We start from the raw sequence: 17,769 nt of genomic DNA on the forward strand, positions 1-17,769 counted from the left end.
CTTTTTCTCTCACACTTTTCTTTTCTCTCCTTCTCTTTTCCCTTTTTATCCCATTCTCTTCACAGGACACCAGAAGTGAAGCCCCCCCCCCCCTAACTTTACTTCAAAAGTGCTGCTCTGTGGCCCTTTTTTGGGTGAAAGAGTGCAAGTTTGATACAGCGAAATATAGTTTACCATGTAGGCCTATAACCTTTGCTCATTAATTTATTTACTGTTTTTATCTATTCACATAGTTTACGTTAACCCTAACCCGCCTGAATACTACAAAATACTACTCGATGCGCTGTTCGTGCATGCATCCCACGTGGTGTGAAGATGCAATCGCCCTAAGTGATATATAGGCACAGTTTCGCTGGCCAGCGAAGCCCAAGACCCGTGGCAAAGTGTCGCCGACCGAGTGCTTGGCATGCGAGGAGTCTCGGGTTCGAATCCCACCCAGAGCAAACAACTTCTTTCCTTCTTTTCTCTCTTTATTCTTTCCTTCTTTCCCTTCCCGTCGCCGAAAGCCCTTAGGGGGTTAGGGTTAAGGTCATGAAAGCCTCCTTATAAATATAGGCCTATGCAAGTTTTAATCGTTTTAAAGGAATAGTTGATTGATTGGGTGTTAAGTTTGCAGGGTCATAAAACACTCTTCAGTCATTTTGAACAGTATATCATGCATTTTTGTGACCCTTTACCTATTTGCCAAACAAGTAACAATGTTATATAATTTATTTTCATCAACAAACAAACTAATAAACTTTAAAGGAGTATTTTGTGATCCTAGCATCCTCTTTTTAAGCTTTTTAAGGCATTTTCCAGTAGATAGTCATATCAGCTTCTATCCACGAAAAAAGCTTATTAACAACTTTGCAGTTCAGATTTTGTGTTTGGGAGTTTATCATGATTACCGGTACCGTATGTGTATTACACTGCTACATGGACAATGTGTTGTAATTTCGTTCTGGTGGAACATAGGCCTAATTCAAATTTGGCAATATTTTTGCTAAACAAATCAATCTGCAAGAATTTTTTTGTTAACATTTTCACAATAGGGCCTACTAGGTTTCTGGTATAAAAATCTCAAATGTTTTGAGAAAAGTGGGGGGGGGGGATGAGGCTGTGGACAGATATAGGCCTACCCCGGGAGGCCTACCCCTTCAATTAAAGCCATATTATAACATTTGCTGAGGAAGCCGCCTCACTGAATTTTAAAATTCCTTTTTTTACACGATTAAATAATTGTACTTTATTAAACCAATATACCCTGCAAAAATCAAGACTATAGGTAGTTTTGTCAAAATCCGAGATTTTGAATAAAACGCCGGAACCGGCGCTTTATTATTACGATGGAATTATTAGTCGAACGCATACACGATGTTCATAACACACAGTACGTACACGGCGTGCAGGACGGTGATATACACAACAAAGGGTCGTACAACAACATGACCGAAGGAGTGGTACGTATTGGCGACATGTGCGCTGGTAGTAAATTCCAATTTTCTTTGCTTTGCCGTAGTTGTTCGGCTCAAAAATAAAAGGGGATATGTGACGTGTCATGTCAAAAGGAGACACTTTTGGGCAGGTTATCAATTTTGAGGTTTTTACATATCTTAAATATAGAGATATTTTGCTCCACAACACTGTTTTCCCCAATGAAATCGGACATTCCTAAGTGAAGATATTGAGTTCGTAAGTTATATATTATAAAATTAGAAATTGAGATATCGGCCTGTAAAAAAGTTGACAATGTTGAGAATAGGAATTGAAAAGTGTCTCAAAAAATACAAGATGCCAGTTATATTCTGGTCTGAAACTATCAGACAATACTTTTAACATTAATAACATCACAAATTCGCAACAAACCCAAATTTTGAAAAAATCACCACCGGGAAGATTTTTGGCTATTTTCTCCATTTACGATCCTGCCCAAAAGTGTCTCCTTTTGACATGACACGTCACATATATCTGACAGTAAAAGCTAACATTGTATGGCAAAGAAATGCTAATCTATTTTCTTTGAAAATGTTATAATATGGCTTTAATTAAGAAAATAACAAAAAGGTACAGAAAGACACAAAAAAAATAATAAAATAGGCCTAAAAGTAAAATTTTAAGACAGAAAGAAACAACATAGAGAGAAAGAAAAAACAACAAAAAGAATGAAAAAAGAAAGAAAACAATTAAGGCCAAGTAAAACAAAGAAAATATTAGTTTCTCAGCCTTATTTTTTAGGAGGATGCAGACACTTTTTTTTTGCCTTTTCCAAAACAACAACCTTTTTCCCCAAAGATGATTTTTTTTTACTAAAAAAAGAAAGACTCAAGAAACAGCAAAAAAAAAAAACTGAACAAAAAGAAACAAAGTTCATTCACCCTTTGTTTTCTATCTTTTCATGACTTGAGAATTTTTATGGTTAGTCATGTGCCACCAATTTCTTTGTTATATCGAACTTGAATGGGATCACCCCATCATACAATCCACAACAAATAAACTTTTCCGGAACTCCCACAGGCACACATGTGATTCCGAATCATGTGACTAGTGTTTTATGTTAAGAAAAAAATAATAAATTTAGGATGTGTTAAGTTCAGAATGTCTCCAGAAAATAGATTAATTTTAAATGGTTTAAGTAAAAGTACAATTTAGAGGAAGGAAACCATACAAAAATATGAGTTTTATGTTATGAATGAGGTAAAACACATCAATTAAATATTATTTTGTACAAAAATTAGAAACACTAGCTACCTTGATTTCGTTATTCATTCACAATATCTTTGCTATTGACGAAGTAAACATGTCGGGGTTCGCAAAATTATCGAGTTTTCTGGCCTTTGTGCTTATATTTAGCTCAATTGGCATTATTTCTGCTAAAGGTAAGAATCAAAAGATTGTCAGAGAGTCGTAATTTTAAAATTCAGTGATCGGATTGCCTGGTGGTGACTCGAATTTTACGTGACGCAGGGCGAATTTAACAAACCATGTCCATGTAACTTTTAAGCTTACCGATAGCATTCATGCATATGAATTATGAATCATGATGCTGCACATCATCCCATGTTTGATCGATCCACTGTGTGGATAGGACAGTAGAGAGTGTGGAACGATAACTAGGCCTACTTCAGTCACTTAATCGTTATCAATTTTCACACTCATTAAAACAATTCTATGGCCATGGCCAAGGCAATTGCTATCATTATCAATTTGCCGATGTGTCATTTGATTTTGAGAAACTTCATTTTGGGGTGCTATACCGTCGCATGGTCGTGATTAGGTGTTGTTTTCTTCCAAATTTATATTGCTTTACATGGTGCCAGGCTTCACCGATTCTGATACCATTTGAGACAGCTCCAAGCTATATCATGTTTCATGCCGGAAGTACTCAGTACAAATGACCATACGGGGCGTGCATAAACATGGGTAGCATTTTCAGCCTTCTGGTATATCAATGACCCCTTTTTCAAAGCCTATTTTGGTATATGAATGGGTCCTTTTTCAAAATTTTCTCAATTTTTTTCGGAAAACAGCCCAATTTTTCCTTAAATTAGCCAAAATTTTCAAAATTTTCCCAAAATTTTGGGAAAATTTGTAAAAACTAAGACCATTTTGGGTAAATTCGGCCGAAAATTTTGACTTTTGGTATATCAATGGGTCCAAATTTCTTGACAAATTGGTATATTTATGGGTCTACTTCCAAAATCTCAGCGGCACGTCCCTACCAAAACCAAACTTGAGTACCCCCCCCCCGGGGTTTCATGATATGTTCATCTATTAGAAATCAATGATGCATGTCACTGTGTGAAGCAAAGTCAAAGAAAGTTCTGAACTGTGTGGAGTAGTTCTATAGAGCAGGATTTACTCACTAAAATCATCTAGTCAATTTTCAAATACATCATAAAAATTCTGCATGAAGTTTAATGATATATATTGCAAAATATATTTGATGACTTATCTGTGTCTTCAGGAGTAAAGTAGAGAATAACCAGACTAACCATCCAATTGTCAAAAGCTGTAACTCACACACAAGATGGGTGTAACACTTAGCTGATATGTCATTCTCAAGTGCAACTTTTTTAGGGGCTAGACCTGTCTGTGATCAGCTTTGTTTACTTACTAATTTACATTGATTTACATGGTGTCACGCCTCACTGATTCTGATGCGATTTGAGTTAGCTGGCGGCTCTTATCCTCTATCCATCGCCAGGGTCGATTTACTTTGAAAATTTTGCGTAGCAATTTTTAGCGAAAACCTTATTCAGGTGATGTTCTTATAATATTAGCATATGTTTACATTGTAAAAATTGCTATACAAGCTGCAATTTGTGTAGCAGGTTATCCAAAATGTGGAGCATTTTGCTCCACGACACACCTTAAATCGAACCCTGTCCATCGCCGGTTATGACTGGCCTGGATTGAGGATGGACTTCTTGATCAACAACTCACTCATTGGCTTTGATGTTTGCCCCGGTGTTTCCACAATAAAAATATTTTATAGTTCAATTATTTTTCTTTTATTATGGTCAGTGCCAAATCCTTATAGTCTGAAAATTTTAAAGGAACTCTGCGACAATCACAACATTAGGCCAAAAAAAATAATTGTTGTGTTGCCCTCAACCGTCCTACCCTAAATCCTGAAAAATCAGGGTCTCAATTTTTTTTTTTTTTTTTTTTTTTGAATGATGATTTTTACAGATTTGTTCAAAAACTCAATGTTTTTCACTTAAAAATTAATATTTTATTGAAAGACTAGTCTTTAATTGATGTCTAACAGCTATCCAGAAGTCCAAATTGACAAATGTCCATTTTCCCACTTGAGGGCAACACAACAATATTTTTTTTTTTTTGGCCTTATGCCTCATATGTACGAAAAATAATTATCAAGCATGAATCATGTGGTTTTATTTAAAACAAACTCGTAGTCACCATAAAAACGAATAAAAACACCCATCTCTCGACACGCGATTCAAAATTCCCGGGCGCCAAAATTGTTGAGTGAAATGACGTTCCAGTAATACAATGAAGGGTGACAACAATTGACCACAAATAACCATTTACGTAATTGCACTTAGACAATTTTTGCGCAGAAATAAATAAATAAATTATTATTATTTTTTTTAACGTTTAAACGGTTAGTGATTTTCCTAAACGGATAGTGCATTTTACGGTCGGTGAAACGTGTAAACGTAGACACCCTTAGTACAAGTACATGTACATATGTGTACACTGACTGCGTACTTTGCAGAAGCTCCAACCATAGTGATCAGCTGCTTAATAACAGCATTGTGTGCAGTCATGACCTGAATGGTTTCATTTTTTGCAAGTGGTGTACATGTCATGTATGTATACAGCATCACACGCTATGCACTCATTGATTTCAATTCTATAGTAAATGTAGTGTCCGAGAATTAAATGTAGCAACATGCAGAAAATTGAGAAAGTTGGTCTGTGATAAAATCTGAATAATACATTTAGCTGCACCCTTCAAAGCATAACCAATTTCAGTGTAAAGCCTTGATGACATTACCCTTTATCTTGAATTTCCTTCCATGTTGTACAACTGCCAAAGATATCACAGCCTTGAAAAAGACTTTGAGTATTGCTTGATTGACTCAACTCAACAATTTCTGAAATGTCAGATCTATTATCAATTTATTTTGTGTGCACTCGTACTGTTTGTGTGCTTCATATTCATGATTGTACACCATGAATTGGGTGCAAAATGCATTCCATGCTCAAATAAAAAAAAAAGAAACATATTTTCACACAAAAAATGATTATATCATCAAAATGCATTGAACTTGTATCTGTTTTAAAATCATTAATAGAGTATGACATGAACACAAATTATAATTTTGCATATTGAAAACACAAAACTTGTTTAAAATGTGATATATAATTATGGGTACGGTATCACAAAAGGCATACAATTGAATGGACCTTCAAACAAAACATGTACGTATAACATAATTAAACAATTTGGTCTTGATAAAATATTTTTGTATTAAAGGCATGAGAGATAAAGGTTGCTACAAGGAGGGTAAAATTAGTTTCTCAAGTCTATGTTCAAGGATTTCCCTGCTAGTTTACAGGGTGGGTCATTCCAGTAATGGTGTAATCCTTCGGGGCAATGTAGGGTGCTGGAAAAAAATGAGGTCAGAAGTCATAGGAATCTATTGATATCATTGTTGATTGATTAATTTAGGACTCCTCAAGTTGACAGTGGTAATTTCTCCTTCATGTTTGCTTTGATGAGGCTTGAATACAACGACCTTGGGTACATTTACACAAATTCTGATGTCAATTGGATCTTGATGAGGTCTAAGGTCATCTAGGGGTCATATGACAACATTGCACTTAAATCTTTTCAAAATGTATTCAAAAAGTCTTGTGTTGTTTGATGACAATTGCATGAATTGATCTGTAAGAGATGCCAGCTGAAAGAAATGTAAACATTTCTAAATTAGTAGAAAAAAATTGCAAAGAAAGCAATGTATTTTTCACAATTTATACATTTCACAAAACGTTAAGGAATAAAAAGAGCAACATACTTTTTATGGGTCCCCTTTAACGCCTGCCATAGCCTATTCCCCAGTTTTGTACTTTTATTTTTTCACAATTTCTTTAGTGCACAAAATGTTCAGAAAATTTAGACAGACCCTACTGGCATCTCTAATCTATATTGATGAAGCATGATGTTGGTGGTTTAAGAATATGCGGTCCAAAGACACTAATCATGGAATTTGGCTGGGGCAAATTATGAACTTTTACTTAGCTGCTTGTTTGATGATTCCATAGTACAAAGCGCTTTCTCTACCGTGTCTCGTCTCAAGTTTACAGTGCAGTCAATGTGTTTACTCCAGGGTTTATGCAGAACTGCATCACCAGTGTGTAGATTGGGCTAGCACATGCGAATCAGATCTGCCATTGTTAAATCTCAACTTGAGACAAGGCACACTATAGCTTTGCCTCCTCATAATAGGTTAAGTTATCCTTACCTGAGAATCTGTTATAATTTATATTTTTTTTCTATTGTAATACAGATACAGTAGCAGAGGTAGATGATGGAGCTGATACAAAGTGTGTATTGTGTGAGTTTGTGATGAAGGAATTGGATGAACTCATTGGAAACAATGCAACAGAGGTAGGTCTATGTTTACTTCATTTGTTCACTTTGATGAACCCCTGGCATTATGTCTCTGTCTGCACTTGGAGGGCTCAAATTTCAGGGAGACCACCAAGGCCAATGTCTACCCTTTTTCAAGGCATTCTTCATGACTCGGTGTGCACGGTGGAACAATCACCATCGAAGATGAACCTTCAGTTTATCAAGTGCTGTATTTTGCACATTCACTTAAAGGAGACCGAAGAGGGCAACATTTTGTTTCAAAATCAATTTGATTGAGAAGTGGCTCAAAGTGATAAAAACTTTAGAACAAAAATTATTAGATTGGTCCAAAAAAGTTGAAAGAATTGGGCATTCATAAGCTGGCGTAAACTAGCATGATTTCTTACCTTTCCCAGAATCCTTTGCAACATGACGCATCATCTCATTTCATTAATACTCCCATCACTGTACAGATTCCCTTCATTTTTTTATTTTGAGAATAGGCTGACTAAACATGGGTCGATAGTCAAGAAATAAACATATTTTGCAAGATCTGGATGTGCTCTGTTCATTGATATTTTGTCACTATAGACCCATGTTGCACTACATAGCAAATCAGTACAGAAAATTGAAAAGGGAGAAATGCATTGTGGGAAGTGTAAGATATCTTCCCTGGTTCAAAGAGGTACCACTAGACTAATTCCAATCAGCCGTCTACACTTCGCATGTACTGTGTATGCTTCGTAGTGACGACTGAGACTCAGTACACCGGTCGATCTTACCGTTTCCGATGTTGATTAAGATACTTCTTGCATCGATCCCGAGATGCGGAAAAACCAATAGTCATTTTGTCCCACATAAATGAATAAATAACAAAAACCCCGATCCCCGGTGGACTCACCCAAAAGGTGACGTCACACCATATGATCGTCCCTTATCCTCCTTGGTCTCCGACTGACACAGACGTGCCTATCGATTGTTCATAGCACTGTGTATCAATTTCTCGACCAAAGCGAGATATACGGTTGTAGTTTCACACCTTAGGTAAAACCAAACCGGTATTGTTCGGCTGAGGATAGTTTTGACGGCATTTTCTGGCGAAAAAGTGACAAAAAAAAAAAACGAACCAAAACTTAAGTACATATCGTGCCTCCGTTTGTATCACGGGACACACGAGCAATTCAAAATGGCCGCTTCGTTGGCGCCATTCATTTTGTTTCCCACGTAAAACAACCATTGCAGCCTGTAAGTTACAATAGATGTTTGTACATACACATTGTATTTCATGTACGGTAGGTTATTGTTGCTATGTTAGGGTGATTACTCTATCGTTATGTCTTCATTACCGTCCGATAAGACGAGTTAATCAGATATTCATACGGTGGGGATTGGTAGGGACCCGTCTGACATTTTAGTAATAAAGTTAGCCAGTCCTTACTTTACCACTAACGTTAGCGACCAGCCTCCGTGCTCAGGTTTGCTTACTGGGCTTGAGTCGCGTGTTGGGGGGGGGGGTAGTGCCCCCCTCCCTTTTCTCCTCGCTTCGCCTCGGCCCTGTCGGGCTTGCCCTTCCCTGGTGACGGAGCGGGGCCCACACCCGCTCTGTTTCACCCACAGGGAGTGCTCACGATCTTCTAGATGTCTTTCTTTTGCTTAGGACTCTCCGAGTTCCAGCTTGACGATTGGGATGGGCTCCATCATCGCCATAAGACGAAGAAGAAATCTACCAAGGGCACTGGTAAGGTCGATACGGTGGATTCTGCTGTGACAGCCCCTATGGGTCATGGCAGGTCTGCTTACGGGGGCTCCGGTCCCCGGACAAGCAGGCGGTTCCTTCGGGGACGGCTAGCGCGTCCAAAGGCTCAGCAGCCAGCGAAAGCACTGACTATCCGTCGGAGCAAAGTAGCAGGCAGCAGCGTGGTAACCACCAGCGAAAACCCTAGCGGGTTTTGCAGCAGGAGGATACCAGTCGATCACGGTAGATTCTGCTGTGACAGCCCCTATGGGTCATGGCAGGTCTGCTTAAGGGGGCTCCGGTCCCCGGACAAGCAGGCGGTTCCTTCGGGGACTGCTAAGCGCGTCCAAAGGCTCAGCAGCCAGCGAAAGCACTGACTATACGTCCGGAGCAAAGTAGCAGGCAGCAGAGCGGTAACCACCAGCGAAAAACCCTAGCGGGTTTTGTAGCAGGAGGATACCAGTCCTCTAGCCAAAAATCCTCACGGGTTTTTAGCAGGAGGACACCCGTCTGTTGCAGGCATATCTACGGGCTCAAACAGCCACAGTAGTAGCCAGCGACGGGCAGCATGCAAAAGTACCCGGGCTTGCCTGGGTTGAACCCTAGCATGCATGGGTTCAGCAGAGACGATACCGCGGCTAACGCTGTGGGGGTAGTCTTAGCAGAACCAACTGGGGTTGTCACACGGCAGCGTTCCATGGCGGGACCGCCGAGTGATACCCTGGGCCCTAGAATAGCTGCTGGCTGTCCACAGGGACTGGCTGGCGATTATTCAGGGGTTGGGCTCGCAGTCTCTCACGGGACAGCGACCCAGGTGCATTCGGTGGCAGCTACAAAGACGAGCTACGGCTTGACTTCAGTGGTAGCCGCTATGCACCCGCCCATAGCTGCCGTGAGTGGTCCGCCACACACAGCGACCTTAAGGCGAAGCTCTAGAGGGTACAGTAAGTAGCTTGAACAGCCTAGCTGATCAACAACCCACTTATGTCCTCGAGAGCCAGCGGAGCGTGGGTGATCCATTATCGTCAATGGGTCAATTACCCTCTCTTGATCGATCACTGTCAAATCAACAGGGCATAGCTCCATTGATTGACGCTGCCTATTCAGGTGGCGAGGTGATTGATCGGGGTATGCTGCGCTCAGCTACCCGTGGTACTAGGCAAGCTCCCTCTAGCCAAGGGACAGCGGTATAGCGGGTACCCATACACACGGCTTGATCCTTGCGGGGAACGCAGTGAGGCATGGGTACAGTGGTACACAGCCGGGAGCCCTCACGGGCACCTACGCTGGAACCACGCACACAGCGGTACACAGCCGGGAACCCTCACGGGTACCCATACTAGTACCGCGCCGGTACCACGCCAGCACACAGCTTGATCCCCAAACAGGGAACGCGTGTGGCGAGGGTACAGCGGTCCACAGTTGGGAACCCTCAAGGGTACCCACGCTGATACCGCACCGGTACCGCAGCACCGCCTTAGTCGCCACAGTCTCTGTGGCAACAAGGGGGGCGGTGCTGGTACTGCAGTACCATGGGGTTACCCTGGTGGCGGATCCTTTCAGGGTCAGCTGCCGGCTGGGTATGCGCCGTGGTACCCGCCGCAGGGTGTTTCTTCCACGGCCTAGCACCGTGGCAAGTGTCGCCCCTAGCGATGGCCACGCAGTACCAACATCAGCTGTTGACCAGGCCAGCCGGCATGGGGCTAACCCAGATCTTGATCAGGGTAGGCCCGTGCTGCTAAGCGCTAGGGCGACGGCTGCGAGAGCATCTTGACCCAGTGGTGCCATGGCGGATACCTCAGGGTCTTGCGGGAGTACTCCCTCTTCTGCTGGCAGGTAGTCGGCGAGCCACACAGTGGTTATGCCTTCTTACGCGCTTTCAGATGCCCGTCCTCAGTTACCGTCATCATCGGAGCATGATACGGATACTGTGGGCGAGGGAAAGGAGTCGGAAGCTGGGTCCGGTAGTGACATCACTACAATCTCCTTCCCCCGCTGCCCCGCGAGGGGAGCAACAGCACTGATCTTCCTCCGGACACCCCTAAGGGGAGTCCATGGAGGAGGACCAGGGATCCTTTCAGTAGGATGCTCAGCTGCTGCTTCCTCACAGGGGACGCCTGCACTCTCATTCCCGGCAAACCTCACGGGTAGATATCGTGGGCTGTCGAGCTCAGTAGAGTATGACGCCGCGGCTTGCACGCCTTCTCTCCTCTGCGTGTAACGCGGGAGGACCACGGGACCTACCTGAGGGGATCCGAGAGGGACCCAGATGTCGTCAAGCGTATCACGCTCAGACAACATCTGAGCTCTTCCGCGAGGTGAGCCTATTAGCGGTGCTAACAGCTAGCCTCAACGAGAGCTCCATGGGCCTAGCCCATAGGGTGTCCACTCAGTGCCGGGGGGAGGGGCCTGCCACTCCAATCGCTCAACGCGATGGAAAGGCAGGGTCCTTTTTCTCTTTGGATGCTTCTGCGCTACGGTGGAGGACCGTGCACAGAAGCTACCAACGGGAGCGCTCTGGAGAGGTCGGAAACTGCCCTTACCATGGGTAGGAGCTCCGACTTCAGCAGGCCGTGCACCACCAACAGTACCCGAGCCCACTACCTCTGTAGCACCCATTTCTGGGAGGCGCAAGGGTAGCACAGGAACAGCTGGCAAGCCCCTCTCAAGCGCTCCAAGGGAAGCTAGGCAGAGCATTCCTGGGGGCTCAGCGGTTTTTCCACAGGGGATCTCCCAGTGGACGACCGCTTATGGCTTTCACCCAGAGGTGGGAAACCATCTCTTTGAGTGCCTGGGTATGGTCAGTGGTGAGTGGGGGTTACAGACTGGCAACCCAGTCTCCGCACATTCGTCTGCACATTTCAGAGGTCCACAGTAGTGCCGTCAGACGGCCCCCAGCGTCGGGCACTACTGACAGGGATCACACAGCTTCTCACGAAGCGGGCGATTGTCCCGGGCTACCCCCGTTCTACGGGTGATCTTGGAGCCATTGGAGACCGGCGACGGGAGCCCCATCCGGAACCGCAGGCTGTTGAACACGTTCTTCAGGCCCAAGAGGTTCAGAATGGGGACTCTCGCCTCGGTGCTAGCCTGCCCCATCAGGGGCATGGGAACAGCAGCGCTAGATCTCTCGGACGCCTATCTGCATATGCCAATCGCCTCTCAAGATCGGAGGCATCTGCGCTTCTAGGTACAGGATCAAAATTACCAGTTTTGATACCGCCATCCGCCTGTCCATCTCTCCCAGGGTGTTTAACACTCTTGGTCAGAGCGGTGGCAGCGCCTGAAGCACAGGGGTGTCAACATCAGTTGCTACCTGGACGTTTGGCTCATATACAGACGCACTCCAATGAAGACTACGGGTCTCATGGGGTTGATAGTCCGTGGGTGCGGGACCCTGGATTTTTGATCAGCTCAAAAAGTCCAGCGTGGTCCCACGCAGAACACCACTATTTGTAGGGGCCCAGATCACCCTCACGGAGGGGTTCGCGGTGCTCTCACCCGGCGGGTGATTTAACATGGTGCGGTGTGCCTGACTCTTGGCCGAGTCTCGGGCAAAACCCGCTGTGGCATGGATGAAGGTGGTAGGCCTAATGGCCAGTATGGTAGACCTCGTACTGTACTGCCGTTTCTACGTTAGGCTTACCCAACTACACCTTCTAGCCTGCTTGCAGGCCCAGTCGTCACCCGATATCCCTCGCGGTTCCGTTGTCGGAGATCGCGCGAGAGGAACTCTGGTGGTGGACCCATCAGCCCAATTTGACCCAGGGTGTCAGGTTTTCCTGCTCCCCCGTTATGTCACGTAGTGACGACCATTGCGTCAAAATGGGGCTGGGGGTCCACATCCACGGAGACTCCGTCTCGGGCCTATGGGGCCATAGAGACAGAGTTTCACATCAACCTCCCTCGCTCACGAGGAGGTGATCGTGGAATCACATACCGTTGTCCTGACGGATAACACAACCGTGGTAGCCTACCCCAACAGACAAGGGGACTCCGGGCCACCACGATTGAGCCTGCATGCACGACACCTGATAGGGTGGTGCAAGTTCAGGCAGATTACGATGAGAGCGATACACATCGCGAGGCGTCACCAGCATCCTCGCGCACAATCTGTCACGAGGAAGGGTGTCGGGACCAGCAGAATGGTCCCTTGCTCGCAGAGTCGCTCAGGCGATCTTCAAGGGATGTACCACCCCTCGAAAGATCTGTTCGCATCTCATCGCAATCATCCACTGCCGGTGTACTGCTCAAGGGTCGCGGACCCCAAGCATTCACCGTGGACGCTCTGTCCATAGACTGGGGAGGATGACAGCTTATGCAGTCCCTCCGATCTCACTACTCATGAGGGTGGTGACCAAGATCGGGTGGGAGCCTGCATTGTCATTCTGCTAGCGGCAAGGCCGCTGGCACTCCCAGTACCAGATCTACTCCGGATGCCCGGAGCGGAGGTACCAGTCTATCACTAGAGCACCTGCAGTTAGCTGCATGGCCCTTACCAGGAACGCGCAGCGAGGGATACTTTTCATCAGAAGCTGTTTTTCTCATCGCCGGGGCTGACGGAAGTCTACCCTCCGTGCGTATAGCCAGAGTCTGGCTCCATACTACGCTTGGTGCAATGAGACAAATAGCTCTCCCGCTAGAAACCTCTGTGCTGCTAGTTCCGGAGTTTCTGACAGAAAAGTTCCAAGCAAGACTTCAGCGGGCCACTGGGGCCAGCTATAAGTCAGCTGTCCTCTCCATTCACCGAGGTTTCGAGGCGGGTCGACTATCATAACCGATGGTTACCTTATTAGTCTCGCCTCGACGGTATGTTCAACGAGTGTCTACCAAAAAGGAAAGTGATCCTCCTAAGGGATCCCAACACAGTCTTAGATTACTTTAAGGGTCACCCTTTTGACCTTCCGTCAAAAGCGGCGCTTAAAATACGTAACTCTCAAGATGGCTTTCCGGTTTGGCGTTGGCTTCGGACGGCGGTGCTGAGTTGCACACGGTCTCGAGGTTAGCTTCCGTGTTCACAAACACTGGAGCGACACTGTTTCGGCGCTCTGTTCTCGTGATTCTGAACGGGCGCGGTGCATACCGACATTCGTCCCTCTCCAATCCCCAGGGTTGGGCAAGGTTCGGCTGAAGCCAAAGATAGGCTGGGGTGTCCGATAAGGCGCTGCAGCACTATTTCTTCCGAACACAAGCCTTGCGAGGACTCACGACCGCATTCATCACCCTTACAGAGCCTTTCGGTCCAGCCGCTGTCGCAATGGCTGGTCCAGGTGTTGGTGGGGTCCGGGGGATCGCGAAGGTTTCGCGTCCCACGACCCACTCGACACGAGCTTTCTCATCATCTTGGGTATACCGTTCGGTTGTCCCTTGAGGAGATCTAGCAGGCGGTGTCCCGGAAGCCACCTTCGCCCTTCTCTACGATACTTCCGTTTACGTTAGTAATCAGAGACGGGCGGGAGGTTTACCGGGACATTGTTCGGCGATCATAATACGGGGTGTACGGGTACCAGGTTTTCAGACTATACAGAATACTCAGCATGGTAAGAACCAGTGTCGCTATTCTTAACCACCAAACTTATTAAGTAAGGAGGTTTATGTCTGTGATCGCGTGGTCTTTTTGTTTTCCGACCGTTGGGGAAAATATTTCTGACCTCGCGAAAACCATCGTTACCGCTCCCGATCCCTGATCAGATGCTGACCAATCTTGTACCTCCATCCGTCGGTTACTTGCTAGATCGATCTTTCAGATGTTGATGCAAGAAGTATCTTAATCAACATCGGAAGCGGTAAGATCGACGGTGTACTGAGTCTAGTCCCAAACAAAAATGTTTGGTAGACTCATAACCGTGCGATCTTACCTTTCCGATGTTGATTATCCCGACCCGCCACCCCTACAAGTTTGGTCCGGTAGGGGATCCCAAGTCGGATAAGGGACGATCATATGGTGTGACGTCACCTTTTGGGTGAGTCCACCGGGGATCGGGGTTTTGTTATTTATTCATTTATGTGGGACAAAATGACTATTGGTTTTTCCGCATCTCGGGATCGATGCAAGAAGTATCTTAATCAACATCGGAAAGGTAAGATCGCACCGGTTATGAGTCTACCAAACATTTATGTTTGGGACTATTATCTTACAGGCCATATCATGACGGACTTCTGAAAACTATTCAATGCGACTTTGGTTGTGCGCCAGTGCGCGACTGACTAGCGGCGCCCGTGTACCGCGTCATGTACTGCGCCCGCTGTGACAAGATCGCTCTGAAATTCTAAAAACAACGAACTCGGTCAAAAGGTCAATTTGGACACAACTGCGCATGCTCTATGCCACAGCAATCCTGTTGCAAAATCCGTCACTTTTTTTCCATGTAGTTTTCTCAGTCGTCAATCCAGACGGTTGACGACTGAGGGCAGCAGTCTAGAGGTACCACTACTTTATCATTAGTATTTGTTAAATAGTTTCTAGTCATTCAGGGTCATACGCCAATTTAAATATTATGTTGGCCGTGGAAAGTGCAATCTGTACCAAACCCTTATGTGGTCAGTTAGCCAGATACTCTCTAGGCCTAATCCAGTGTGTAGATCAATTTCTCTAGATGGGGGAAGGAAATATTTTTGTGTTTGAGAACTTTTGTTTAAATTTGATCATTTTCATAACCCATTCTTGATCAAAATCCAGATAGCTTAGATGTTTGTTTAGTATATTTTGTTTCACTAAGTTACCTCCAGTTGAAATCCAGATTTTATGACACTACCTTCAGTTTCAGTTACTACCTGAATGATCAAGAAAGCAGATACTTCCACAGGTTTCAAAACATCCTTTTCCTTTCTTTTAAGAAATGAAACTGAAAATAATCATGAGTTACTTACCTTTATGGGATAGAATCTCTGATTGTAAAACTATATACCCCCTTACTCCCACACACAGTGCTCACCCTCCTCCCTAATTAGTACCCCTGTAATTTTTCAAAAACTAATTTGCATCTGTTTTAGTGCCCCCCCCCCTTAAAGCACTTTTAGCATGAAAAAGGTTTAAAATGCTAGATGAATTACAGCAAAAATCATCTAAGCCACATAGAGTTTCAATAGCTGTGACATTTATTTTATTGATATTATTTCTATTTTGTGTACAACATTGTTTCCATTAAATGTCACTAACTTGCGGACTGAATATAGTCGATATACCAAAAAAAATATAATTAATTTCAGTGGCATACCGGCGGCCAAAATTTTAAAAATTTCAGAATGACTTTTGGGCCAACTGGAATTAAAATATGGTAAAAGCAAGATGCACATTGTAGATTTTGGTAAATTTGGTTAACACGGCCCTATAGACCTTTGTGTTACCGACTAACTGTGATAAACTGGGCCCTGCCCTCCTGGCTATGCCAATGATTAAAATGTGACAGAGGTAAATCTATTGTCATGAATGTTTATTGCATTATTGTTTTAAAGAAAAAAAGTATCCAAACGGTTACATTGCAGCACATTACATGAAAGCTCCATTGGGCGCCCCATTCCTTTTTTTAAAGGAATTTTTATATATATATAGGTTAAATGTTTACCATGTAATTGTCTTTTCCTAACAGCAAGAAATCAAGGCAGACTTAGAGAAAGTGTGCTCCTACCTTCCAACCTCCATCCAAGATGAGTGCACAAGACTGGTAGATGACTACGCAGTTGAAATCATTGACTTGCTCGTCAAAGGACTGTCCCCACAGATGATCTGCACAGAGATAAAATTATGCAGTCAGACTCAGAAATCTGTGTCCATTCCAGGACCACAGTGTGCAATTTGTAAGATGGTCTTGGGCAAACTGGCTGATATGCTGACATCAAATAAGACAGAGGTAAGTTGAGTTGAGTGACAGTACCATGGGGTCAGTCCATATCAAAACAGATTGAGTGTACACCCACCCTCTTGGATTTTGCTCTCCATTGGCTCAGGGGTACCTTTTATGGATCCCTAGGTGAGGTCTCCCGGCAAAGATTCAAAATCCATTCCGTGTGTGAATGGCGGGCAATCAAAGTTTGGCGACCTCGACCAAAATTGGGAATTTAAGGGGTCCAAATGACAAAGTGCTCTCTTTGATGGGCACTTTCTTCTTAATTGAATCAGTTGTGATCCTCTTTTTGAATGTGGTCACTCACTGGCTGTGTCTGAAATACCTAATGCCAAAAAGATAGATTTGAATTTCGTTGGGATTTCAGAGGGGTCAAAATCAGCACTTCGTACTGTTCAATCAAATTATCTTGATTTTGAAGGACCCATGATAATGTCACAGTGTACTTATAGGTCCTAATTATGTTCAGAATGGATTAAGCATATGCCAATGTCTATGAGCAATTCAAAAAGAGAAATTTCTAGACCCTACAGAATTTTAGGCCACCCCTAAAGTGGTTCAGCCACAAATGGCACTTAAAATCGGCAAATTTTGACCCCTAATAACTTTAGGTGTACACCAGATATGAATTTCTAGTCTTTTGCATCTGAAAGAATGTAGTTTAATGTTACTAGGAACATAAGATTTGTTTTGTATTTTTGTGTTTTAGTATTAAGTTGGCGCTTTCAAAAATAGTCATTTTTGCCTAGCATACAGGCATACGGGTACAAAATTCCAATTTTAGTGCGACTTTTTAAATATTTTTGAACATTTTATTATTGTCTTGATATTTCAAGTTGCTCTTGAGTCAAGTAATAAGAAAAAACTACTTTTTAATCCTCTGTATGGATTTTTAAGGGGGTCAAAATGCTCTTCCTGGCAACGATGCACATGCAAAGTACAGGTTGGGGGGTCAAATTTTCAGAATGCTCCCAATTATGTCAAGTAATATATCAAATTACTCGTATGGTCATGAGGATTCCAAAAATGTATAGTTTGTTATGTGTCAGACCTTTCAGGAGGCGCTATGACGAAAAATGTTCATAGGTCAACGACCTTTTTGA

At 43.9% G+C, this 17,769-nt stretch overlaps 1 protein-coding gene across 6 annotated transcripts in view; it reads left to right on the forward strand.

Annotated features, from left to right (window-relative positions):
* The window catches only part of LOC140171404 (uncharacterized), a 112,113-nt gene that overhangs the window by 60,789 nt on the left and 33,555 nt on the right, over positions 1-17,769 (forward strand). For all 6 annotated transcript variants that reach the window (XM_072194655.1, XM_072194654.1, XM_072194656.1 and 3 more), the window contains 2 exons: positions 7,023-7,123; positions 16,412-16,672. In XM_072194655.1, the coding sequence (XP_072050756.1) occupies positions 7,023-7,123; positions 16,412-16,672 (362 nt within the window). The remainder of the gene's footprint in view (positions 1-7,022; positions 7,124-16,411; positions 16,673-17,769) is intronic.

This window comes from Amphiura filiformis, chromosome 15, assembly GCF_039555335.1.
Source record: "Amphiura filiformis chromosome 15, Afil_fr2py, whole genome shotgun sequence".
Classification (NCBI taxonomy): domain Eukaryota; kingdom Metazoa; phylum Echinodermata; class Ophiuroidea; order Amphilepidida; family Amphiuridae; genus Amphiura; species Amphiura filiformis.